Source organism: Talpa europaea (genome assembly GCF_964194135.1).
Source record: "Talpa europaea genome assembly, contig: HAP1_SCAFFOLD_86, whole genome shotgun sequence".
Taxonomy (NCBI): Eukaryota; Metazoa; Chordata; class Mammalia; order Eulipotyphla; family Talpidae; genus Talpa; species Talpa europaea.
The window spans coordinates 140,739-166,466 of NW_028168032.1; the positions used below are offsets into that span (position 1 = coordinate 140,739).

At 43.9% G+C, this 25,728-nt stretch overlaps 1 protein-coding gene across 1 annotated transcript; it reads left to right on the forward strand.

The window, feature by feature from the left end:
• Nucleotides 1–557: 557 nt before the first annotated feature.
• Nucleotides 558–21,620, forward strand: LOC311187969 (mRNA cap guanine-N(7) methyltransferase-like; the record flags this gene model as incomplete). Its single annotated transcript, XM_084259748.1, has 10 exons — nt 558–1,113; nt 1,906–2,041; nt 5,065–5,190; nt 9,073–9,188; nt 10,074–10,255; nt 10,781–10,945; nt 13,925–14,042; nt 18,533–18,634; nt 19,688–19,721; nt 21,583–21,620. The coding sequence occupies exons 1-10, from the start codon at nt 637–639 to the stop codon at nt 21,618–21,620; spliced, it is 1,494 nt and encodes a 497-aa protein (XP_084115874.1). The 5' UTR covers nt 558–636.
• Nucleotides 21,621–25,728: the final 4,108 nt, after the last annotated feature.

Below are 25,728 nucleotides of genomic sequence, written 5' to 3' on the forward strand. Positions count from 1 at the left end.
CTTCTTGTCCAAAGTCAATTCTATGCCTTTCGCTTTCTGCTTAATTCTGACACCTGTTACCGGCTGAGGATTTCAGAAGTCCAGTGTGGGTTCCCAGAATTTTCCTGTTCTTGGTGCCCTTGGTGTCTGGTTTGGTTTGGTCAGTTGGTTGGATTGTTTTTTTCCCCGGTATCTCAAGGCGAAGAGAAAATATCTGACAGTTCCAGATTTACTGTGCCTGTATGGGTTTGGTATGGGGCCAGCACACAGTGTCCAAACATACAGTGTAAGGACCCCGTAGAAATGCAACTAGGACATGTGCATCCCCATTTCCTTTGTCAGTTTTAATGCTAATAGTGATTTTTTTGGGATAAGATTGAAGTGTTTGTGGGTTGCAGTTAGCATAGGCAGGAGTTCCTGCGTAATTTATAGCAATTAACGCTGTTTTCAATGTTAGTCTCTCTAAAGTGAGATATTTTTTTAAACTTCCAGTTGATCACTGCAGTTAAGTGGCTTAACTTCTGGTTAAACTTGTCGAAAACTTGTCTGGTTAAACTTGTCTGGTTAAACTTGTCAGCGTCTTGTAATTACATGTAATGTCCAATCTTTTCCATTCCAGGGTTAACTCATGAAGTTTTGCCTCCTGTGTAATCAAGAATGGAAACTTCTGCAAACACAGCGGAATGTGAAAAGCTCTCTTATGGAAAGGCAAAAGCATCAATAGGTACAGAAACAGAATCTTCATTTGGTACTAATGAAAACACAACTGCTTCTGGGGCTGGGCTTTCTGAAAAGGCTCCTCCTACCTGTGGGCAAGTGGACACTGCAAGGAAGAGAAAAATGGAATCTGAAGGTGATCTTGTAAAGGAAGGTTCTAGATGTAGGGGAGACACGCCATCCAAGGAAAGAGCACTTGCAAAGGAAAGGTTAAGTGGTGGGGAAGAGGGCTCATTGAAGAAAAGAAAGCTCGAAGCTGAAAATGTCCTGGAGGAAAAAGGTTCTGGTGATGAGGAAGGCATTTCAAGGAAAAGAAGGCTGGAACCTGGTGATTTTCCAGAAGACGAGCCTTCTGCTGGAGCTGCCACTCAGAAAAAGAGAGAGACAGAACTTGAGGACGTTCCTGAAAAGCAGAAGGTACGTCCAAAAAGGTACCTTACTTCTTATGCGGTTTGTCACATTGAAATGTGGAGCAGCTGTAAGATAATTCCGGTATTTACAAAATCTTAGTGACTGTGGCCTTTAAGATAGAGTAGGCTTTTAACTCTTCTTTCTGTTTAGGTGACACTTCTGCTAGTGAGGTCATTTTTATCTTCTTTTCAAATTCTCAGTTTGATGAGAAACTTGAAGGCTAGCTTTTATAGTTGTGTTGTTCTTAGTGTTTTGTTTTTTTTTAAAGACAAGGGTATGCAGTCCCTTTTTTATCAGGTGTTCATCTCCCTTTTTTTGTGTCTGAAGTAATGGAGATTTTCGCTTAAAGTGATAAATTTCAAAGTCATATCCAGATTTACGTTCCTTTCTTAATGCAGTGCCTTAAACTATACAGAGTTGTTTCTAACTTCCTGATTGGGGTAGTTACAGACAGTTTTAGTAACTAGATGCAAGCGTCTGGAGCTTAACAGGGCTATTCTAGAGCAAGGGATTGCAAGTCATTTTTCTGCTGGGAACACCATTTTGTGAAGGAATCTGATGTCTCATATATTTTTCTCCCCTAGAGGTCAATCATGCGCCAAACAGCCGAGGGACGTTTGCTAAAATAGGGAGTAGGGGAAAACAGATCTTCTGCATAATGACTTCCGTGGCTAGTGCATTGCATACTGAGGCTTTTTGATTTCGTTGTATTGTATCCTTCTGTAGGTCAGGTGCCATTTCCGGCTTACTTTCCTCATGTTCTGATGCCTAATCTCGTTCCATCCTCTTTTTTTACAGAACTTGGAAGAGGGACATAGCTCCACAGTGGCTGCCCACTATAATGAACTTAAGGAAGTTGGTTTGCAGATGCGTAGCCAAAGTCGAATATTTTACCTAAGAAACTTCAATAATTGGATGAAAAGTATCCTCATCGGTAGGACTGGTTTTTGTTTTTATGGTGTGAGTTTTTATTTCAACTGCCGGCTTACATTTTTTGCCCTGGTGGTTAATCATACACCAAACTGCTAGGTCTTTAATTTCTATTTATTCTGTTGTCAAACCTCATTGGCGTAATAGGATTGGAGCTAAAGACTAAAGCTGGGCCTTTGAGATCAATTCTGTTCAGATTGGCTCTGGGTGGACAACATAGGCTGGGCTAAGTTGAGCTAATCAGGCTCAAAAGGCAGTGTGCTTATTTTTATACTGAGAATTCAGGTACCAGGTGGTACTGCATAATTATTTCATTTTATTCTAATAGTTCTGAAGCAGTGGCATAGCCAACAGTAGTTGGATTCAGCGTCCAGGTTCCCTTAAGTGAGGAAGGTGAGCAATGCCATGTTTTTTATCTTGAAGCCTTTCATGACCTGATAAAGGTCATGTGTGTTGACTGGCCATATGAACTTGTTTTTCTTATATGGTGTCTGGGGAGAAATAAAGTTTCCTTTGAGGGTTGGTGAAGACGTTCAACTGTTTGGAGGCAGCCCTTTATCTGTGGAAACTTGCCTCTGAAATTAAATGGAAGTCAGTGCAGAGAGCATGACTCAGAATATAACAGTTGTTGTTTTGTACAGCTAGTACTCAGACTCTTACACGAGTTTGGAGAATTTTAAAAAGCCAGTGTGTTTTGAAGTCATTCACAGTAAGGATTTTATTCGGTCGTCTTGTGTTTAAGCCCACCTCAGGGAAAGTGAGCAAGCTTTCTTGATTGCGTTCTTGATTACATCAAAAGAAAAAAATAAATGTGATAATTGTGGGTACTTTCTACGAGTCTGGATGATAGTTTGCTTCTTTGGAAAGCAAAATTATCCATTCTGAAAAAACAATAATAAATAAAGAGTATAAATAAACTACATTAACCATACAAATGTCAATTCTGCTGCTGCTGCTAAAAAAAAAAAAGTATTAGGAATGGGAATTAGGCCCATTATTTCAAACATACTTTAATATTTTCTGTCTCTCTTTGTTTTTGTTACTCATATGTTACGACAAAAATATCATTTACTTGACTGGCCGTAATCAGTGTCAGCTTCTGTATGTATTTATCTGTTTGTTTGTTTGTTTACTTGCTAGCTTACTTATTTTAGGTTAATGTTATGGCACTTTTAGCCCATACTTTAAAGGCAGTCGTGGGAACCTCGCCCTAACTTCTTTCCACCTTGTCACATCCTCTCCTCATTGTCCACAGTGATGCTGCAGGTAACTTACCCTTCCTTGGGTATTTTATCTGAAGTGTCATTTCTTCATTGTGCGTTGAGTGAATGTATTTAAGTTCAGCCATATTCTCCACATTGTGTGTTTATTTTTATAACTAGGAAGACAGATAGTTTTGGAAAGGACACCTTAAGGCTTAGCATAAAGTAATCTCTCGGCATCTTCACAGTGTTCCCTTCTGCTTCAGCTGTCCCAGTGGGGTGGTCGCACTGTCTGGGGTCTGTCTTTGGGGTCGTTGTACTCCACACCAGTCTTTCTGTCGTGGTACAGTCAGTGTGGTCTGTGCCAGGCTCGCTCTCTGGCTTTTCCGTTGTCTTCTCAATACTCGTTCTCTGTCATGTTCTCTTTCCGGTTGGTGCTTATACTTTAGTGAATGACTGAGCGTTCGCCTTGATTGGATGAAGATGTCTCTGAATGGTGTTTCATGAGGATTTCTCCTCTCTTACCGTGCGGAAACAAAGATTTGTAATTATTGTTGTTTTCCACTCTTTCAGTCTGATATTTATGTTCTTCAGGGTCATTGTGAAAGTTGAACATGGATCACTCGTGCTCCTGTTGAAGTTACTTTAAGATGTTAGAGGCGGGCCTCCCCGGTGGCAGAGCGGGTGGAGCGCAGTGCTGTGAAGCTGTCCGCAGCCTCTGCAGCGCGGGTTCGATTCCTGGCCGGCCAGGGAGATGCCCACATGGCGCGGCAGACCTCTCCCGTCTCGCCCGCTGCTCCCGTCAGCAGTGTATTTTGGTCCGTCTGCCTGTTCTGCTCCCGTCCTGTCTCTGGTGAATCCTCTCACCCTCCCGCCTCTCTGGCCTGTACCCCGGCTCTTGTATAAAAATAAATAAATCTTTAAAAAAGGGAAAAAAAGATGTTAGAGGCGATGAAAAGCAGAAGTATTGATGGAGATTGTTTCAGCAGTCAAATGGAAAGTATTAATCTCAGAGTGATAGATAGGGAGGGAGAGGAGCTCTGGAAGTGAGTATTGTCTCCGGTTTTTGAATGGCTGAGTACCTCAGTTATCGAAGAATATGACTGTGCTTCCAACCGCAACTTGAACCATTTGACTCCTGATATGTGATATTTATATTATATATGTAAATAACTGTGTGTATATAATATTTAAATTGTATATATAAGTAATTGTGTATATAATAATCGTGGTCTGGTAGATTGGGGTGAAAGATTCCATTTTCACTTCAGAGTGTTTGGTGTTCTGAGCGTAAAAATAAGAGGTTTGCACGGTTTTTTTTGACTCGTGCTCTTATTTCTTTTGGTGGTACGCTTGGCGTCTTTTATGAAAATCAGGTACTCGCATGGTCCCGTGTCCATTTTGATTTACGTAGGTGTACAATGAGCTAGACGCTCAGCGTTGGAATGTGAAAGGTACCGAAAATTATGAACAGCTAACTTTTCTCCTATGGACAAGTGTTGAGTCTTCTTATAAAGGTATTAGAATTTAAGGTGTGTGCCAGTTCACGTTGAATCAAATTTGGAAACCCATGTCAACCGTTTCAAATTCCAGAGACATATTCTTTCATCTTTCCTGCTGCAGGATCAGATAATTTATCTCTTAGTCATATTCTGAAATGTTTAGCAAAAGTCATGATTAATTACATCACTGAATGTGTTAATAGTTTATTTTCTTTTTATCACACGTCAGGCAGTAGTCAGTCACAGGTCACCAGGGTTGCAGTTTATGCTTTAGCAAATAACAGTAAAGCGATCGTTTACCAGGACTGATTTCTCTCTTTCAGGGGAATTTTTAGAAAAGGTGCGACAGAAGAAAAAACGCGATATCACTGTTTTGGACCTGGGCTGTGGTAAAGGTGGAGACTTGCTCAAGTGGAGAAAGGGAAGGATTAACAAGCTTGTTTGTGTTGGTAAGATAAATGATGGCATGGGGAAGAGTAATTTGTGGTCATTCGGGTAGGGGAAAATTGGAAGGATCTCATTATCAACATGACACGCAAAGTAACTCACAACAGGATAATCTGGGGTCTACACTGTAAGGGTTGTTTTTTTAAGATGAGTTAGGAGCCTTTACTGATGGTGTTATACTATGATTAATGAGCCTGAGATAACTTGTCCTTCTTACCAGGAAGGAAGCAGTCAAAGACGACTAGAGTCCTGTGTAAAAGAGAAACTTGAAAAGGCTTCCGCTGAAGAAAGCGAGGGCATTTTCAACATAAGTGATTACAGTGGATCAAAACACATCCCATAAAGAGGGGAAAATCCCATTGTTCACCCCTGGAGGTTGTTAGGGCCAGCCATTATTTGTCGTTCTGTAATTCCTACGATAAGGTGGGGGTGGGGATTGAGTACTTACTTATCTTCCCTACCCTGCATGAAAAGTGTTTCAGGGCCGCCCTGGCCCTGGTGGTGCAGGGGGTTAAGCACCCACAGTATGAAGCCATCCCAAGCCTCTGCAGCACGAGTTTGATCCCCGACCGGCCAGGGAGCAGCTCACATGGTGAGGCAGACCTCTCCTGCCTCTCCTGCTGCTCCCCTCAGCGGTGTATTTCAGTCAGTCTGCCTGTTCTGCTCCCCACTCTGTCTCTGGTGAATCCTCTCACCCTCCCCCCCCCCCTTGTCTCTGGCCTGTACCCCAGCTCTTGCGTGCATAAATAAATAAATCTAGGGAGAAGAGAAGAGAAGGGAAGAGTTGAGTTTCAGGGGAACCAAATGGTTGCAAAGGGAAGTTCCTCTTTATTAAAAAAAAGAAAATCATAATCCATCATGGCAGACAGAATGTTAGAAAAATCACCATTTCTCCACCCTTGATGAAATAATAGGTCTATGCAGCAGTCATAAAAAGAAGCTAAAGCTGGGCCTCCCTGGTGGCATAGGAGTTAAAGTCTCAGCTCTACCAAGCCATTGCCAGCCACTGTGGTATGAGTTCGATCCCCGGTCAGGGAGCAACCCATATGGCTCAGCAGACCTCTCCTGTCTCGCCCCCTGCTCCCCTCAGCAGCGTGTTTCAGTAGATCTGCCTGTTCTGCTCTTTACTCTTGTCTCTTGTGAATCCTCTCATCCCCCGCACCTCTGGCCTACACCCCAGTTCTTGTATGCATAAATAAATAAAAAAAGAATCTTTAAAAAAAAGGAGGAGGAGACGCTAAAGCTGTTGTGTGGAAGACTGATAAGAACTTACAACTAAATGAATCAAACACCCTAACTAATACTGGAATGTAGGACAAGCAGTCATCACATTCTTTGCTATGCCCGGAGTAGGAGGAAGTATAGAGCATCACCTCCAAAGTATTGCCTAAATTGAGGCTCCTCGGGCGCAAGGGATTAAGACGCAACCTATGAGGCTATCCGCAGCCACTGCAGCACGAGTTCGATTCCCGGCCGGGGAGCTACCCACATGGTACAGCAGACCTCTCCTGACTTGCCCACTGCTCCCCTCAGCTGTGTGTTTCAGTTAGTCTGTGGTGTATTCGCTCACCCCCCACACCTCTGGCCTGTACCTCAGTGCTTGTGTGCATAAATAAATAACTTAAAAAAAAAATAAGTTGATGCTTCTCAGACTTCTTGGTTGTGTGACCACTGTACACTTAAAAATATATGAGGACCCCAAAAATTTGTGTGTGTGTGTGTGTGTGGTTATAGCTATTGGTTATAGAACTTAAAACTGAGATGTCTTAATATGCCTTTAATTCATTCAAAAAGAAAAGTTAATGCAGGGCCTCCCTGGTGGCGCAGTGGGTTGAGCACAGCGCTGTGAAGCTGTCGCAGCCTCTGCAACACAGGTTTGATTCCTGGCTGGCCAGGGAGATGCCCACATGGCCCGGCAGACCTCTCCCGTCTTGCCCGCTGCTCCCCTCAGCAGTGTATTTCGGTCCATCTGTCTGTTCTGTTTCACTCTGTCTCTGGTGAACCCTCTCACCCCCCACACCTCTGGCCTGTACCCCAGTTCTTGTATAAAAATAAATAAATCTTAAAAAAAAAAAAAACAGTAAAAAAAAAAATGTTAATGCAAAGACTGGCATTTTCAAAATGATTTTGCAAATCCCTTTGGCATCTGGAAAGTAGGCGTCAACTGGATGCTCACACCAGTTTGTGCATTCAGTATGTTGTGGTGTTTCGTTTGATCGGTAGTTGTAAAATGTAGTGTTTTAGTTGCAAAATGTAGTCACCTTTGCAGACTGAAGTTGTTCGTCTTGGGATGAACCAAGACCCACTAAGGTGTGTTCCTTAAATTAGCTCCTGTGTGAAATTTGAAACCCTATCCACGAACTTTTCTTGGTCTGTACTTAAGTTGGGTGGGCTGTTGTGTGCCATGAACAAATCTGTTGCACTGCAAGATGCGGTAATAGTGGGAAAGTAACATTCCCTAAAGTTATGCAGACTTTCTTCTGGTTTTCCTTGAAGTCACAGATGCACTTTGTTGATTTTCAAGAATACATACTACCAAGTCTGAGTAACTAACAGGTTGTCTTTCAGCCATTCTTTTCAAGTGCAAATGACTTGATGAAAACAGTGGCCATTTCACCTCAACACAAGCCTGTCTTGTTGTTTTAACTGACTGTCAAACTTCCTTAGGTAGCAGAAATGTTTTTGTTGCTTCCTGCGCATCCCACAGAATATGAAAATGAGTGTTCAGGAACCAAGATTTAGTGAAATAATAATTCTTACTGCTTTATCAAGGACTTTCTTAAATGAAACTGGCTTTTCTGCTTTGTGGTCAAGAATATATCAAGTGTTATCAGTCCATGATAAGGTGCCAGCATTTTACCCCTCCCTTGCTTTTGCACCATTAGTGCAAATCGCCACACAGGAGAAAAGGCAAATAACATATCACTATGAAAGTTGAAACCTGATGTCTGTAAAACTGGGTGTACTGCTGGGTTTTGTAATTCAAGTTGGAATCTAAACTTTCTGCTTTCACTTTGGGTTTTTGTTTTTTGTTTGGTTGGTTGGTTGGTTTATTTTATTTTATTTTTTTTTAAAGTAAATATATACGTTCTTATTCATTTTTCTCTCAGGTGTAATCCCCATAAAATTCCCACCACCAAGTCACCTGTGCACCATCACCATCGTCTCCTGTGCTTTTCCCTCCCCTGTTTTGTTCCCTCTCCCTCCCCCTCACCTGCTGTATGTCTCCAATTTATGATTTGTCTGCTAGTTTGGTCTTTTTTTTTTTTTTTTCTCTCTTTACCCCTTGTTTGCTTTCCCTATATTCCTCCTACAAGTGAAACCATCCGAGATCTTTCCCTTTTTCCCTCGATTTACTTCACTGAGCATAATCCCTTCCACCTCCCTCCAGGTTGCTGCGAATGGCATTGAGCTTATCTTTTTTGATTGCTGAGTAGTATTCCATTGTGTATATATACCACATCTTTCTTGGAACAGTCACCTGTTTTGGGGCATTTGGGTTGTTTCGATATCTTTGCTCTTGTAAATAGTGCTGCAATGGGACACAGGAGTGCAGGTTTCCTTTTGAAAGCTGTGTGGTCCTCCGCACAGCTTCCCATAGTGCTTTAACTTTGAATGAGTATTTAAAAATCACGATAAGACTTTTGCCTACTGAGAGAGCTTTTAATGTGTTTTGAAAAATAAGTGGACATTTGCGTTGGAGTAAAGACGGTCTTATTTTGAAGGAAATAGAAGATTTTTGCTTGTAGGAAGGCTTGCTAAGTTTCATGCTGAAACTTGCCAGTTGAGATCAAAGTCTAGAATTTTGCCATTTCTGCATTTGCATTTTGTTATCTCCCTGGATATTTGTTGATGGTTACTAACACCTGTCTTCCCCCTTCTAGATATCGCTGATGTTTCTGTCAGACAGTGTCAACAGAGATATGAGGACATGAAAACTCGTTCTCGCGGTAATGAATATATTTTCAATGCAGAATTTATAACTGCCGATTGTTCAAAGGTACAGGGTTTTTGTAAGATTGTTCACTTAATTTTTTCATGTTTTCATTTGGGTAAATGATGTGGTATCCTCTCAACTGGAAAGTCTGTCTCGATACATTTCCTTAAATGACCCACTGGGTAGTGGGGGAAGTCTTTTGCTTGTAATAGTTTGAACTTTTGAAATCACGGGCTGCTTTTTTGTTTGGAGGAGGTGTATTTTCCAGTATTTTGAAATAAAAGTGTTCTGTTCACCTTGTAATGTAATAGGGTAGTTTTCCAACATGCCAGAGTCTGCTTTTTCCCCACCTTCCACCTGTTTCTGAATCTCTAAGCATGACTGAAGTCTGAGAACTACAGGGGAATGGGGAAAGCCCCACCTTGAACTTGATGTTACTTAGTATACTCATCAGCTTACTAAACTATCACAAGGTATCTTTAACCCTATCACAAGGTATCTTTAAACATTTTTGGTTGCGGTTTTGAAAATGAGAAGGAAGAGTGGCTGAGTATAGTGCTAGAAGGCTGGAGAGCTGGGAAAACCATTTTGGGTATTGGCAAATGCATCCTACAAGGCCAGCTTTGTGGTTTTCTTAATCCCAAGTCAATGATGTGTCTTTTGACTTTTGACTTGCAAGTAAAACCGAGTAAAAGGATCACCTCCTTGAAAGGTCATATTTGATTGGTGTATTTTTAAGCATGCCTTCTGATTCCCTAGTTTTTAAAGTCACTGTGAAGCCAGATAACAGAATGACTCATTCTGACCTTTCTTGTAGGTACCGAATGACAGAAGGACAGATTCAATGTTAGGGTCTTAATTCTAGACACTAGTTCTCTAGAAAAAAATATGTAAATAAACCGTGTTGCACGTAGCTTCAAGATCTTAACCCATTTTAATCTGTTTCAGGAACTTTTGATTGACAGATATCGAGACCCAGAAATGTGCTTTGACATCTGCAGTTGCCAGTTTGTCTGTCACTACTCATTTGAGACCTATGAGCAGGCTGACATGATGCTCAGAAATGCTTGTGAGAGACTCAGTCCTGGAGGCTATTATATCGGTACCACTCCCAATAGCTTTGAACTGATGTAAGTACTTTAAAGTATAGTGCGGTTTATTAAATACTCAGGATTAAGCAGATTTGAAACTAGCAAATATCTGTTAGATAGAGTTTCTAAAATACGCCATGTTGAGCTTACAAGGACTGAACGTCGATAGTGTATTTGCATAGAGACGCAATTGAAACTTTAAGTTCAAAAAGTCAGGTTTACCAGTGAACTTTTAAAACCTCTGACTCAGTTGAAGACTGATGTCATGTGGAGCCAGCGTGTATTGCCCTTGGCCAAACTGCAGAGCAGATACTGAAACACAGAGACTTAACCACCTGTCGTGACAGCAAAACATTCTTCCAGTCAAATTTTATTAGTGAGATGATGATCTTCTGGTATGCAGCTTCATAAAAAAAATGGCTCGGATTCCATGAGAAGGCTAAGCAACTGTCTCTTTGAGATTGTGGCCGTGGGGATTTTTCATGTGCGTGAACTGATCAAAGTAAGTCTGAGCTAGTAACGGTTTTAATCTTTTCCTTTTGATTTGGGGGACAACCCTTACAGAAGACGCCTTGAAGCTTCAGAAACAGAATCATTTGGAAATGAAATATATACTGTGACATTTCAGAAGAAAGGAGATTATCCATTATTTGGCTGCAAATATGACTTCCACTTGGAAGGTGTTGTGGATGTCCCTGAATTCTTGGTCTATTTTCCTTTGCTAAATGAGTAAGAATGTTATTTAATCTGTTATCATTCTCTTGTTTGTCGTAGGAGAGAAAGCAAAGGAATATTGAAAAAAAAAAAAAAAAGAATATTTCTGTTCATTCCTAACTTTAAATGGGACTTAAAAAGTATTGTAATTTAGAAAGGGGGTAGGGGGGCTTGGGTGGGTTGTGTTGGGATAGAGGAACTAACTTTAAATCCAGGGTTTGTGCCATAGGTCTCTCAACAGTTTACGTACTTAAGTCTTTTTCATTTCCGGAATTAATTATTTTATCCTGTGGTTAAAAAAAGAAAAAAAAAAAAAAGCCAACCTTTGACACTGCAAATGACAAAAGATTCCCCTCCCCACCCCCCTCCGTTTGGAAGTAACTGCTAGTAACTTTGTCAATAGAAAGTGAGTCTTCATCAGGCAAATGTCCTCCTTTGACAGGGAATTAGTATTAAAAGTTGTCCCATATTTCGCTATAGCTGTGAATTTGCCTGTGTCCCATAGGCAATGTTGAATAAGAGTCCTCATTCAGGAAAGTGTTCATTCATGCACCTGAATTCCTAGGAGCCCTGGCAAACCACAGACCTGGGAAAAGTTGGGCTAACTGAGTTTTCCAGACCTGTGAGACTCTTTGGTCTTGGGGATCTCCATGAGATGGGAGCAGAAGAATGCACTTAAACGTAGGCTGCGCGACACTTGACCAAACTTGATTTCCTAAAACAAGTCAAGTTTGTTTTATGAAATGAAAATCCTTTTTTTCCTGAGGAATGGTAGAAGGTTATTTGAATTGTGTCTTAGACAGCTTGTAAATTTATGGGCATAGGATGTTCAGTAGTTCTACAATATATGGAGATTTTATGCAGTAATGTAAGACAGTTCAGTGTAGCATGTGACATGATGCATAACACCCACAAATTATAAACCTAAGCCAACACTTAAGTATTTAAACATCTTTTTTCCCTTTAAAATCAGTAACCTTCTGGGAAATGTTACTGCTCTTCACCTCTGTGATAGAATGAGTGTTGTGGGTGTCTTGTTTGACGTGCTTGGTATGACAGCTTATTGGTTTTTATTTTCCTTTTAACAAGGTTTATAATTTTAGCATGCCCATTATGATAAGGAGTGAAATGAAAGTTTGTTTTTTTGGTCCATAATGCTCAGCCAGCACTCAAAACTGCCTAGTGATGGTGAGTGTATAAAGTCACACGTCCTCACTTAACTATGTAAAGTTTTAAAAAATGATTTACTGAAACAGGTATTCATTTGGTGAAATAGAATCTCAAACCTGTGTAGGGATTTTTAGATGCCCTTTTGTCATTTCGTTGAGAAACTGAACAAACATATGATTGACTTGTATAGGGCAAACCTGCTCACCATTTGAGTTCTTTGTATTTATTGGTGTAACACTTGCCTTTATGTCTGAAGCCTCATTTTGGAGCCTTAGGATAGCAAATGAACTGCCCGGAACAGAAGAGGCTTTTTGTCTTGCTCAAGTCTTTCTGAGGAGGGCTGACTCAAATTCCAGGGTATCCCTCCATACATAGGTCTCCTACACGCAAATCCCAGTGGCCCTGGGATGTCTCCCCTCACCCTGTCGCCTCACAGCACTTCCCCTTGTATGCTCTCAAGGGTCCCTCCCCATTCTTCCTCTCCTCATTAGCCTCTGGTCGGAAACCATTTCCCCAGACTCCCTCCCTTTGGCAGGCATGGGGAAAACAGAGAAGCCTGACAGGGAGACCCAGGGTAATTGAGGATTTCAGCAGGCCGCGTCTGTGAGGAAATCGTGTTTGTGTTCACATCTGAAGGATGAGTAGGCAATGGCCAGGTGAAGACTGGAAGGAAGAGTGTTTTCGCACCTGGGGGGCAATCTGTGTGTGAAGGCCCTGAAGTGACAGATAGCCTGCTTGGCTAGTTCGAGGTGGTGAAGGAAAATCACTGTGACTGGGACTTAGGGAATCAGGGGTCCACGTGGCTCAAGATGAGGCAGCAAGCGGCCCTTGTTACTCGCGTGCCGGAGAGGCCCTGTGACAGGCTTTGGGATTGCATCCTAAGAGTGCTGGAGAGCCAGTGAAGGGTGTTGCGGCGGGAAATGACTGACTAGGTGTGTAGGTTTGAAAGCTTCATCTGGCTGCAGCTGGAAACTGTGCTGAGGGGGAGCATAAATTTGGAGGCAGAAAAACAAGCCACCGTTAACAGCTGAGGGCTGATGGCGATTGAAGGAGAATGGTGTAAAAAACGGACCTACCTGGACTATGTTGTACAGGTAAATGATGATGTGTTGAATGCAGAGGGTAGAGGGGGGCGGGCAGCTCTCATGGAGAACCCCGAGGTTTCTGGCATGAATCGCTAGGTGGATTTACTGAAATAGCAAAGATTGGCAGGAGAACAAACCAGTGGGTTCAGCCTTAGATGTGGAAAGGAAGAGAAAGCCCGCGACACATCCTGGTGGAGATTTCTAGTAAGCATTGGACTAGATGAGTGACGAAAGAGCTGAGCTCCAGAGAGCTGTGGGCATGCTGTGTAAAGCCAGGGAGTGAAAATGAGTAAGGTTCTGAGCCAGACTCTTCAGAACCTTGAGGGGCCAAGCAGCCCCAGGTGAAGGCTAAATTAATAGCGTATCTTGCCGGGGTATGCAAGAGGTGAAACACTTACATTTTAAGAAGGAAGTTGGCAGCTGTCTTCAAAGCCACGATTAGAGATCAGGTTAAATAGGATGGCATCAGTAGAAGAAAGCCTTCATCATCCTTCCTGACCATTTGACTTTAGTAGGGTTACCTGTGATCCGTGGAGAGTTACCAGAGACATTTCTTCATAGGCCTGGTTACTGGTATGTTACTGCTCATTCATTTTGCGTCATGCTGTATTGAATTTTTAAAGGAGATGGTATTGCTCAGTTCAGCACAAAAGATGTTGCTGTGGTGTGGAAGTAAGCTGTTGAGGAATTACCAGTGTTCTGGAAGCCTTTGCATTAGTTTTTGTTTTGTGTTGTACAGAATGGCAAAGAAGTACAAAATGAAACTAGTCTACAAAAAAACGTTTCTGGAATTCTATGAAGAGAAGATTAAGAACAGCGAAAATAAAATGCTGTTAAAACGAATGCAAGCCCTGGAGGTAAGTCTTGAGAAAAGGTGCAAAAGTTCCAGGTCACAGCAGGACTGTTTGGCTATTTTTCAGGTTCTTTTCAGGTAGACACTAAACCTTTATATAAATTACACGAGCTATTTACAGCTGCCCTCTGGATCTTCAGCACCGAGGGCAGAGCTTGGTAGAGCAGCTTACCCTAGCAGGTACTACATAAATACAGGATAGATGGTTGGATGGATGGTCGATGGATAGTGCTGACCTCAGATTCCATTTTCTAGATAGTCCATCTTTCTAGATAGCGCTGTTGGCATATAGGACTGGCTAATTCTCTGCTGGCAAGGCAGGGGTGGGGACAGGGTCGGGGCACTATATTGTATGCACTTCAGATGATCAGCATCCCTGTCGTCTGCTAGATGCCAGTAGCACCCCTGTCCACCTAGGAGAGAGCCCAGAAATGTCTGAGACAATTGCTAGCTATCCACTGGGGTGCAAGGTCACCCCAAGTTGAGAACCACTTCTTTTCAGTAATGTCCTTTGGTTACGGCAGTAATTTAAAACCTTCCTGGCGAGGGTCCAAGAGAGGCTCGTGCCGTGCATAATTCTGTTCTGTGGTGACGGTCCAGCAAGATGCCAGTCTGTTCATGCTGGGACCTGCTTTAACTCCTGGACTCCTCTGTGCTTCCCCTTTTGCCGCGGTGAAGGGCACCTATGCAAGCTTTAAACTCTGCACAGCCATTGATTATGGTTTTTTGGTTTGTTTGTTTGTTTGTTTTTATGTCTTGACCCCTTTGTTACTGATCAGCAGACTCTTAGTAATGAGATGCTCACTGAACTTCTTAATAGAATTTGTGTAATTTAGACTTTTTTAAAATACTCCTATTTAGCCTCGTAATTACCCCCATGAAGTAACACAGCAGCCATTCCTCACACTTTCAAATGGGCGTTAGGAAGTTAAGAGGAGATAAATGACTTGTTCAAGGTCACGTGGCTGTCAACTTGCAGATTTTTCTTCCGTTTTTATAGGTGGCGTTCACATAAAAGTCCTTTTGGGTGCAACACCCCACCCCCATCCCTCAGTGGACGCGACCTCCTTAAGTGTTCAAATTGAGTTTTGCAACCAGCAATCACTAAAATGTTACAGTCTTTATTGGTTGTATTCTCGTGTTTTAGAATTAGAAATGTTTGTGTGTGTTTTATAGGAGAAGAGGCTCACTCTTGTTTGTTTCTAGGAAAAAGGGAAAGCTAGAGATAGCGTAGCTCCTTAAATTGCCACAGGTGCACACCATTCATACATCATTGTTACCTGGCAGTGCTTTGCATGTAAAGTGATCAGTTGGTAAGATGTGGTTTCTTCAAGGAACTCGAGGTACACTGAGGAGCCGAGCATGCGAGCAAACCAGTACAGTGTGAAAACTACAGTAAAGAAGGAATTCTGCAGTGGGGGTATGATAGGGCCCTTGGAGAAGAAAGTTAGGCAGTGGGAGTGAAGGCAGAGAAGCATGAGAGTGGGGGTGATTGAGGAAGTCTACTAAACTTTCAGCATTTCTTTAGCACAACAGCTCTCCTGTGTTCCTTCTCCCCCTTCGTCCGGCTTTGAGGATGTGGAGGGACGATGAGACCGGAGGTGGAATGAGCTATCAGGGATGCTGTTGCTTTAGTCCACGTCAGATATTGAAATGGACCCGCTCTGTTATGTTTGCTTAAAAAAGCGTTTTTTTGTAAAGCTGTCAGACAGCAGCTGGCAGAGAGTTGCAGCAAGAAAACCAGGAAAACAAAACCGCATGGTCTGCTCTTGTGGTGCTGTGAAACAGAGGGAAAGGAGAATGGAAAGACTGGCACTATAGTTATAAAGTCCTGACACCTGTGTATTTCTGAGAGAGAGAGAGAGAGAGAGAGAGAGAGAGAGAGAGAGAGAGTGTGTGTGTGTGTGTGTGTGTGTGTGTGTTTGTTCTCACCAGGGAACAGGTCTGGCAAAGTTACTGCCTTAGGCGGAGATACTTACTAGGGTATGTCTATTTTAGCAAGTTTTATTAAAAACAAATCAGTTTTGTGGCTTTACAGTCTTAGATTGCTTGGTGTTTTAAAGTGATCGGTAGAGGAGAGGAGCCTGATGTCCGGTGATAGACAGATAATGAAATGACGGAGCCCTGCCCTGGCCGGTTGACAAGCAGAGGTACAACAGGGTAGTTTGGCAGCCATTCATTGGCGGTAGAGTTTTGAAGCTTTGCGATTGTGATGACCCCGCAAAGACTGAGATTGAAGGTTTAGAACAAACTCAGTGATAGGTAGTAGTAAGTGATGTTCTGTATATCCCTTGCGATCGGTTATGGTAACAACATGGACGTCCAAATCACTAATTGTGCTTTACTGTGAGGTCTTTCTTGAGATGATGAAGGTGTCCGGGCGGGGGGGGAGGCGGGGGGTGGGATAGGTGATAAGATACCTTTCTTGGGTCATTTTCTTAAAACCTCACCAGGCAGACCTGCACTTCAAGTGGATCCTTGCTAGCTGTTCTGTTGTAATAAGACAAGGAAAGAAGTTATAATGAGTATATAACCTTGAAACAGGGCACTAGGGGTCCTGCAGCAGATCAGAAGGACAGTGCCTGGTGGATGACAGGTCACTGCCCGGGTTCTTCACCCGTGTACACAATTGCAAGGCCACTGCGGCTCAGGGAACAACAGTGGGGTTTATTTAACAAATGCGGGAAACAGAGTTTTCGGAAGCCCTAAACAAAAAGCCGCTCACCCAAGAGGTCGCTGTCCACCAACGTGGGCCTGGACCTCATGGCAGCCAGCGCACAGTGGGCCAGGACTCAACTCACCGCAGCCAGAGGCGCTCATATGAGATGACGCCGCAGCAGCCCACAGCCATAGTCTGAGGTCGGGCTGATGGACGTCACCAGACGCTGGGCCAGACAAGCCATGGAGGCAGCCGCACTAGCAGGCGGTGTCAGACAACTAACACCTCCAGAGGTGACCCAACACTGAGTGCTGTTCACCCGTCAAGAGTGCTGGACAGCACCAGCCAATAGTGCTGGTCAGCACTGGTCACCAGGAGGCAGCGATGTCAGCAACACCGTCTCAGCAGCTCTTTGTGAGGTGTTGAGCCACACCCAGAACAAGTAGCTCTTTGAGATACCAAGCCCTGAGGCCTCTGGTGCTCCTTTCAGGGGATGTCCGAGGAAGGGCAGTGGCCCCCTAGGCAGCGAAGAGCTCTCTGGCTTCTCTTTTTCCTCCAGAGGCCGGCTGCTGGATGCTTTCTTCTTCAGAGGTCAGGAACAGAGTCCTTCTGTGAAAGTCTGAGTGTCTCTCCTGAGGCCAGGAACCGAGAGTCCTCGTCAAGCACAGAGAGAGACAGTGATGATCCAAGTCCCAAGCTGGCTCCTGCCCCTGCCTTATCTCCTCCTTCAGAATGCCCCGTCTACAAGTCTGATGAGACCATTTTCAGCCCTGGGGCTGATTGGACTGTTTACCAGTCAGCTCATAGCTCACACCAGATTGGTCCATTCCACGATCCAGGCACCAAATCCATGGGCCTCTCTACTGCTGTAGCTGGAGGGAGCCTTGGTGCTGGAGCTGGCCCGTGGGGCCTCGTGCTCCTCCCTAAAGCCCTGAACCGGGGACTGCATGCTCAGGGGGTCGAAACTGCCACCCGCTGTCACTGCCGGCCTTGGCCTGCCACCTGTGCCCCAGTGGGGCCTCTGGTGGTGGGTGCTAAAATGCCCACCTGCACTGCCCACAAGCAGCTTCTCAGGCCAAGTGCAGAGCCCCGAGGAGGGCAGGGGAACCCTGACTCCACCTTTGTAGGGTAGAAGGTATTTTAAATTTATTATTTTCTGCCATACATTATGTTTTGATACATGTGTAGTCCAGAGCACTGTGCTTTGGAACATAAAGAGATAATACTTAAAATGGATTGCAAATAGTGCCTGAGGTCATTGGAAGAAGTCTTTGGCCAAAACTTGTTTGTGACTCGTGTGTGTGTGTGTGTGTGTGTGTGTGTGTGTTCCTTCAGATTCTTGTGGAAAACTGGACATTGCCTGTATTTTGGATGCTGGGTTATTTTCTTCATGTTCTTCAGCTCATTTGGTTAAACTCTATTAACTGGAGTGTTTCATTTCTATTATTTCTAATTGCTGCTCGTCTTTTCCATGACTGTTAAATCACCGTCGTGTTGAAATTGACATGTAACCTACCTTCGGCTTTGTGTGGTAATACACAATTTCCTTGATGGGCCATCAGGAAGAGATGAGTGTTTGCTGGTAACTGGTGGGGATGAATGATAGAATTGGGCCCAGCTCTAAATATGCTGTGATGATCAAAATTGATGCCAGCAGCAGCTTTGTTGTCACCCATTTTGTTTTCCTATTTCAGAAGTGTGTATACTTTGTATTCCTGTAGCAATATTTGGGGATTATTGTCTTAGTATGTGTCAGTGATTTTTGTATGTTTAAATTGTTAAATAATAAATTTCGATGAAATAGCTTTAGATAGGAATTTTGTTTGCGTCCTTAGCCATATCCTACACATGAGAATTCCAGACTTGCCTCTGAGAAGGTGGATGACTATGAACATGTGGCAAAGTACATGAAGAACACGCAAGTAAAGTTACCCTTGGTAAGTGTTCATTTTTAAAAAGCATATTTTAATGAAAATGGGGGCAACATTCCATACATGCTGTCTGGAAACTTGGGAGATTATTTCAGTGGTTTACTGGTTCACTTTGTTCCAAATCAGATACATGTTAGTCTGTTTCCCTAAGTTAGGATGACTTTGTATTGCTACAGACTGTAGAAGAAAGTGTACTTAATGTGACCTGAGGGTGGGGGCAGTTAAGGATGGGGGAGAAGTACTAGTCTTGGTTTCAGAGTTTGCTAGCTCTCCCATTATATCTTCGCCTAGGCACTACTGACTTCCAGTGTCCCTTGGATCAAATTCAGCGCCTGGTGAACCTGGGTGGGGAAAGGTTACGTCTTCATTTGCGCTGGCTTCTACATGGAAGCTCTCAGTTTCTTTAACTTTGAATGCCAGCCCACCACTGTGACGTAGTCCTCAAGAGATTTTGCATAAGACATCTCTGGGGACAGTTTAGGCTATTGTTTACACTCATCGCTTCTTCAAAATTATGCTAATTACTGGAATTTCCACCAGGTCTCGTTAGTCAGGGTATTGCTGTATGTGTCTATTACTGTATCGAAATGGTTTCAGATCTTCTACAACTTTCAAGTATATTTAATTTCTCTTGTATGACTTATAACTTTGTAACTCCTTGGTAAAACACAAAAATCGTATTTCCTCCAGCAGTACTGTTTGATGTTTGAAGCAAGATAGGACTTTTAATTTTTTCATTTTGCAAGTTAAAAATAAAAATGGATGCTTTTCCCAGTCGCACACACACACAGGACAGGAACACATGACTTCACACAAATTTACTGATCGCATGAAAATCGGTGGACTAATAAAACATTTGGCAAAAGTGCTAAGGAGATGGCATGAAAGGTGAATCTCACTGCTTTCTTTTACATGCTCAGATCAGTATGACATTCACAGTATTTTTTAAAACATCTGTAGCGAAGTGAGGGATGCTTGGGCAGCTCCATTGTTGAAACATAAGTACGTTTGTACTTGCGTGTTCAATCTAAAATTTTCTTTCTTTCTTCTTAATTTTAGGGAACCTTAAGTAAATCAGAATGGGAAGCTACCAGTGAGTATATCTCTTCAGTGCAGATTTATTGCTATTTTCAAAAAGTGATCAGTAAAATCTGAAATGAGAAATTTTCTAACAGGTTAAGGCGTGTGTGCACTTGTGTGTGTGTGTGCGTGTGCGTGCGTGTGTGTTTTCATATTTTCACATAGCTGCCCCATTCTTGCACTGTTGCTTAGGACCAAGAGGAAGATATATGCAGGGTGTTGCCTAATGTAAACTTTCACAAGCATGCTCAGATGCTTTTCTGCCTACTCGTTACCACATAACCATCTGTATCGGTTGTCTTTACCTCAGATGCCTATTGGACATTTCGGCTTGTAGAACACTGCCATGTATTTTATTTGATTCTGGTCACTGCGGTGTGGTCAGTGAAGGCACGCTAAGTAATAGAACCTTGAGTGAAGCGTAGTGAGCAGGGTATTTTAGAGGACTGGGGACGGGCATAATCCAGGGACATTCTGAAGCGAGGCCCCTGTCTCTGGAAGGGAACTCCAAGGCCTGGTGGATCTGTGAACTCCCATGGTTCTTCAACAGAAGTCAGCTCCAGAGTCTCACTCTTATCATGTTGTGTGGTTGCCCTGAAGACTTAGAAGGTAGTTCCCACCGTTCGTTTAAATGTCTGTTGATTATGTTGAAGGCACAGGTGGTCAGAGAGAATCCATTCCATAGACGTTTGAGCATTGCTGTACGTTAACGGTCTGCGAAAGGGTGTTGGGGGCGCAAAAACGAGTGCGCGAGTTACTAGAGCTGTCTTGCAGAAGTGTGCTGTGTAATGCACACGTCTGCACTAATGCACAATTAAGTGCACTACAAGGCAAGCTGTTTTAAGGAAAGGAGGAGCGATTAATGAATTGCAGTGCTGATGACTGGATCACCTTGCCTGTTTTTCGTCTATCTGATCTACCTGCTGCAGTGCCAGCCATATTTCATTTCTCCTCAGAGAAATTGGAAACTAGTAGATAAAGGGGCATGACCAAAGTAGACTTTGAAATGGCTGGTGGTGTACTCCCCTCGTTGAGAAATGAACTCAAGGAGTGAAGACTCGGGGCCTGTTACCCTGACTTGCTAGTTGAATGCCCTGGTGCATGCCCGGAACATCTGTGTGATGTTTCGATGATTTGTCGTCTTTGCGGGTGCTTTCTGACCATAAAAATCTATCTGTATCTCGTTTGAAGACATAACGTGTTTGAACTTGAGTGTGATTCAGAATGAGGAGCCACGATGCTTTTAGATGTCTTTTTGAGTCAAAGCAGGAAGACTTGTTTAAGGGAGCATGCTCTTGGGGCTGGCTGCGTGCAGGAATATCGCTGTTGGGGCCAGATAAATCAAACCCTCCAGCCCTACAGTTGGATAAGTGGGTGAATGTTGGTGTGCATGTTATGCATGTTCCTTTTAATTCTTAGCGGTAGGTTTTTTGTTTTCCTTTCCTTAAAGAAAACTGAGTAACGCTGTCATTAGTACTCGTAGGGGTGTAGTTGTTATACCTGTCTACCTCACACCAGGTAAAAAGAAGTTAGTCGTGCACATTTTTTTTAGTTTTGATTTTCTTTGCTTTCCTTACCTTCCACTGTTTCAGAGATTTTGAGAGCTGTCGAATTTGTTTTCTCAAGGGCAGTGGTACCACCGGGTATTAGAGTACGCGGGTATTTGCTTCTAAGTAAGCACATGTACGTGATCCCGTATCTGCTTAAATGTGATGCAGCATAATGGAGAAACTCTTGGAAATAATGGGACTGTTGCTCTTTAGAAGCCGCTAAGACTTTTTTGACCACATTGGGTCCAGGACCAAGACTGTTGTTCTGTTTGCCCTGAGGATAGGAGAAACCAAACTCTGACTTATATTTATTCTCTTTTTTAGGTATTTACGTGGTGTTTGCATTTGAGAAGCAGCCGTAAGCACGTCTGCAGTAGCATCAGAACAGCTGTTGCATCCTTACGCAATTGTGAATGATCCATCTGAGATAGACTGGACAACTTTCCGTTTGCTGCTTTTCATTTCTAAATGTGCAGAATGCTGCCTGGAAACTCCGGCGGATAAATTTGACCCTGCTGTCTGTGACAGATGAACATTTGTGTGTGTGTGTGTGTGTGTGCGCGCGCGCGCGTGTGTATGAGTGGGGACCTTTACAAATCTTACTTGTACGTAATGTCCTCAGGAGTCCATTTGCCTGTACTGTCTTAGCTCATCAAAATTGTAATAGTACATGTAAGAGCTGCTGACATCGTTCCACGGTGCTCTGATTTCCTCACTGTTTCTTTACAGTATTAAAGTTATTGCAGTGGTGGAATTGATGAGGGAACACACTGGTCTGGGTGTGGGTGGGGTGCGGTGTGACCATTTCTGTATTTTTGTTATATAATGTTTTTCGAGATCAAGTGGATAGCATTCTGTGCAGGCTAATGTACGTCTTCAATATGTGTTGCTGAGTTGTGGTTAAAACAATTTTGGGCTGTCATAAAAGTCACTTACCTTGGAATTTCAGCCAGTTGTGACTAGTCATTATAAATAGCAACTGCCTTATTTGCTGGTATGATGCAATTCTGGAACTAAATAGAACTTTTTAGATCACAGCATATAATCTTGTGGGTTGGGGGGTGGGGGGGGGGCACGAGAAGGGCTTCTCTCATACGATATCCCAAAAGATTTATATTTCCAAGTGTGAAGACTGATTTGTGTTACTTATCTTCATTGAACAAAACTGCTGTACTTCTCCTCGATGTTAGATCCAGGTTCCTGATGCTACGTCCTTCTAGATCCGTTGCCCCATGCAGCCCAGAAAGAAGCCCTGCCTGTCCCTCTGTTTCAAGGGGGTCCTTTTCACAGTAGGAGCGGGCATCTCATCCCCATTCAGAATTTGTAATTGTCGTATCAGAACTGTTGGAGTACTTCAGCCCTGGCTCCTTGCTTGATGGCATTTCCACAGCTGCCCCCTGGGTGAACTGTTGTCCTTACTTGCATCTCTGTATGGAAAGGACACCTGCCCTATGATAGGTGTGAAATACTTACAGGCGATTATTGCATTATGTTTTTTAGAAGTCACTTAATTATTTAATGCATGGCTTAAAAAGACATTACCTTCTATGATTATCTATCGTGCTGGTTAAAAAAGCAGTTTAGTCTCCATTTATTTGTATAGGTTGATCGTTCAGTGTTAGAGTAGCAGATCTTTTATCAAGGGAACTCAGTTTACCTAATTTCCGTTGCTTTTACAATCTCCATCTCCAAACTGTTTCCAGTTTGCAAAACTTGAGTGCTTTGCCTTAGTGGTGCTTTGACCTAAGTCACTTGGGGGAGTTTAACAGTAGTACATCTGACTAACGTGGCTGCCATTATCTTGCTAAGGGTTCAGCAGCCGTGCTGGGGGAGGTGGGAGTGGAGAGCCCTTAGGATTACATGATGGAAGTGCATTTCACTTCTGGGGGAACTACCAAAAAATATCTGCGTAGGGCAGAGTGTGGAAAGCTTCCGATGGCGTCTTAATCCTAAATAAGTGATCAAATTGTTTTTAGCTTCCTTTGCCCTGTCCACTCCGTGGATGATGGGGGTGATGTGGAGGGATGAATCCCCCCAAGGGATGGTGTGAGCAAGCTTGCTGGTGATAGCAAGCAGAGAGAAAAGAAAGGTGGAGTCCCCAGGGCTTTCAGTGTGTAGACAGGAACACACGTTCTGTGTGGGGAGGGAGATAGGTGAGGTGGCGAGGTGCTTCTGCCACTTGCCTTTTGCCTTGCGCTTTGCTGGCCTTGCCTTTGTTGTTCTTCCCTCCGCTCCCAGATGTCTCCTGTCTCCAGCGGCAATGAAGTGTCCAGGTAGTGACTAGGGAAGAACTGTTTGGCAACGGCAGCCTCTGCCCCCATCTCCCATGAGCAAGGGAGGACTTGTTGGTAGGACATCCCCTATGTCCAGTCCCCTGCCCCTCCCCCAACACACCCGGCAGTCTAAGCATTGGAGGGATTTTCCAGGCGAGACTGGTAGCTGCTAAGAGAGGGACGTGACTTTTCACTCCTGGGGCAGTGATGTAAGCAGATCCTGGCGGTGAACGCAGGACGCTCCCAGACCCGCCCTTCAATTTGTCCTCTATGAGTGTCAGGTGGAACTGAAGATCAGATCAGCCGTTTGTGGAAAAGACAGCCTGAGATCAGTGTGATTGATCTGGGAACATGGCTGGATTGTGGCAGAACTGAGAATTCCCCATTGAATTCGGGCCTACGGTTATGCCGAAAGGAAAGGTGCCCGTAGCCTGTGCGTTCGTGGAAAGAAACTGGCCATTTCCACACCTCACCCTCACCTGCAGACCAGCCAGGGTGTGACTGCTCCTCCACCTGCCTCTACTTGTAGCCTGACTCCCCCCCACCCCCCGCAGAAACTTGCCTTCAGGGAGAAAAAGGATTGCCTCGAGAACTAATCTGTTTACTGACTGAAAGGTAGATATGGGGCACAGAGTTTCCTAACCTACCTCCTCCCCAGACCTGTGATGTGAGGAAGTAGGATTGTCCCCAACATGGGTGCTAACAGAGCCTCGGAGCAGAGGTGTGCAGCGTGGGCCCGGCTGTGAGGCAGGGCGCGATGCTGGTCAGCCCTGGGAAAGCAGCACGGCGTTGGCAGCTCCAGGGGGCCAGGTCTCCAGTCCCACCCACTGAACTCTTCTGGGGATTCATCCTCCTTTCTGTCCCAGCCCGCTGACTTCATGTCCTTCAGGTATGTCTTCAGGTATCCTCCTGGTGAAGATTCGGCTACTTGGGTAGGTCTGCCTCCTTGGAGAATACGCCGGTGTGAATATTCTAGCGGTTGAACATCTTTGTTGTTCCTCTTTGTTGATAAACCACTTACTGCCGTCAGTCTGAGACTTTGTGTCTTGAGCCAGTCACGGTCAAGGTCTCAAGGGCTCCAAGGTAGAGACCAGGGCCCTATAATAGGAGTTATACCCCAATGGTTGTGGGGTTTCCTGGCCATTTGGTCAAATAGGAAGTGTGGGTGTGTGATGTTACCACCTCCCTACTTGCTGTTAGGTCAGCTACTACATGCCTGAGAGGTGTCTTCTTTCTTGCCCTCTGGCAGCAGCAGACCCGATTCTTCAAAGTCTTTCAGGGAGGTGGCTGGCGACTGCTCTCATTTATTCAGTGATAAACTTAAACTTACTTAGCAGATGTGCTGGGGCCGGGGGACAGCCAGCTCTTCTCCATCTCACATCCTTGTAGATCTCTCCTCTGCTCCCCTTTACCCCTGAAGGGGGTGTCCCTGGTCCCCGCTGCTTTACTGACCGTGTGGGGGACAGCCCAGGAGTGCTCTGCACAGCTTGACTGTGGGGACTTTGGGATCGGCCCCAAAGCCTTCTGCATCCTGAGCCACTTTTCTGAATGTTCTAACATGTGTTGACTCACTGGGATGCTTTTGAAAACTATGCGGCTAGCCCCATTATCCTTATTTTAATGGTGAGGATAACAAGGCACAGAGTGGTTACAAGTTTGACCAAAGGGGCCCAAGATCTGAACACCCTGTTTGCCCCTCACCCAAGTTGGGCCTGCCCTCCAATTGCATTTACCTACCACGAGGGGTGTCTGAGAGGCCCGCATGACTCCTCGCTGTTTCAGTACCTGCAACTTGAAGTGTTATTTATGTCCTTTGAGAGGAATATTCCTGATTAAGAAGCTTTTGGGCAGAGGGAGCAGATGTCCACTTGATCTCACTAGAGAATGAGGGTAAAAAGTGATAAAAATAGACTTGGACTTCACATTTTGGTAGAACTACTTTAGCAACCAGACCTGTACCATATGGCATTCAGTTTTTATGTTTTGGGTAGGTGGGGGCAGGGTTATTGAGGGTGTTTGTTTTCTTCTCACTCTCACCTTTTATAAGAGCAGTTAGTAGCCGAGTGCAAGTGTGAAAGAGTGTAGTGGACAATGGGAGAGGCTCAGGGAGGAGGAGTCATTTCATCGTTCTGAGCTTCCGATCCAGGTAGAGGCATGTCATTTTAACCATTTCTACAAGTTTAACATCTACATAAAT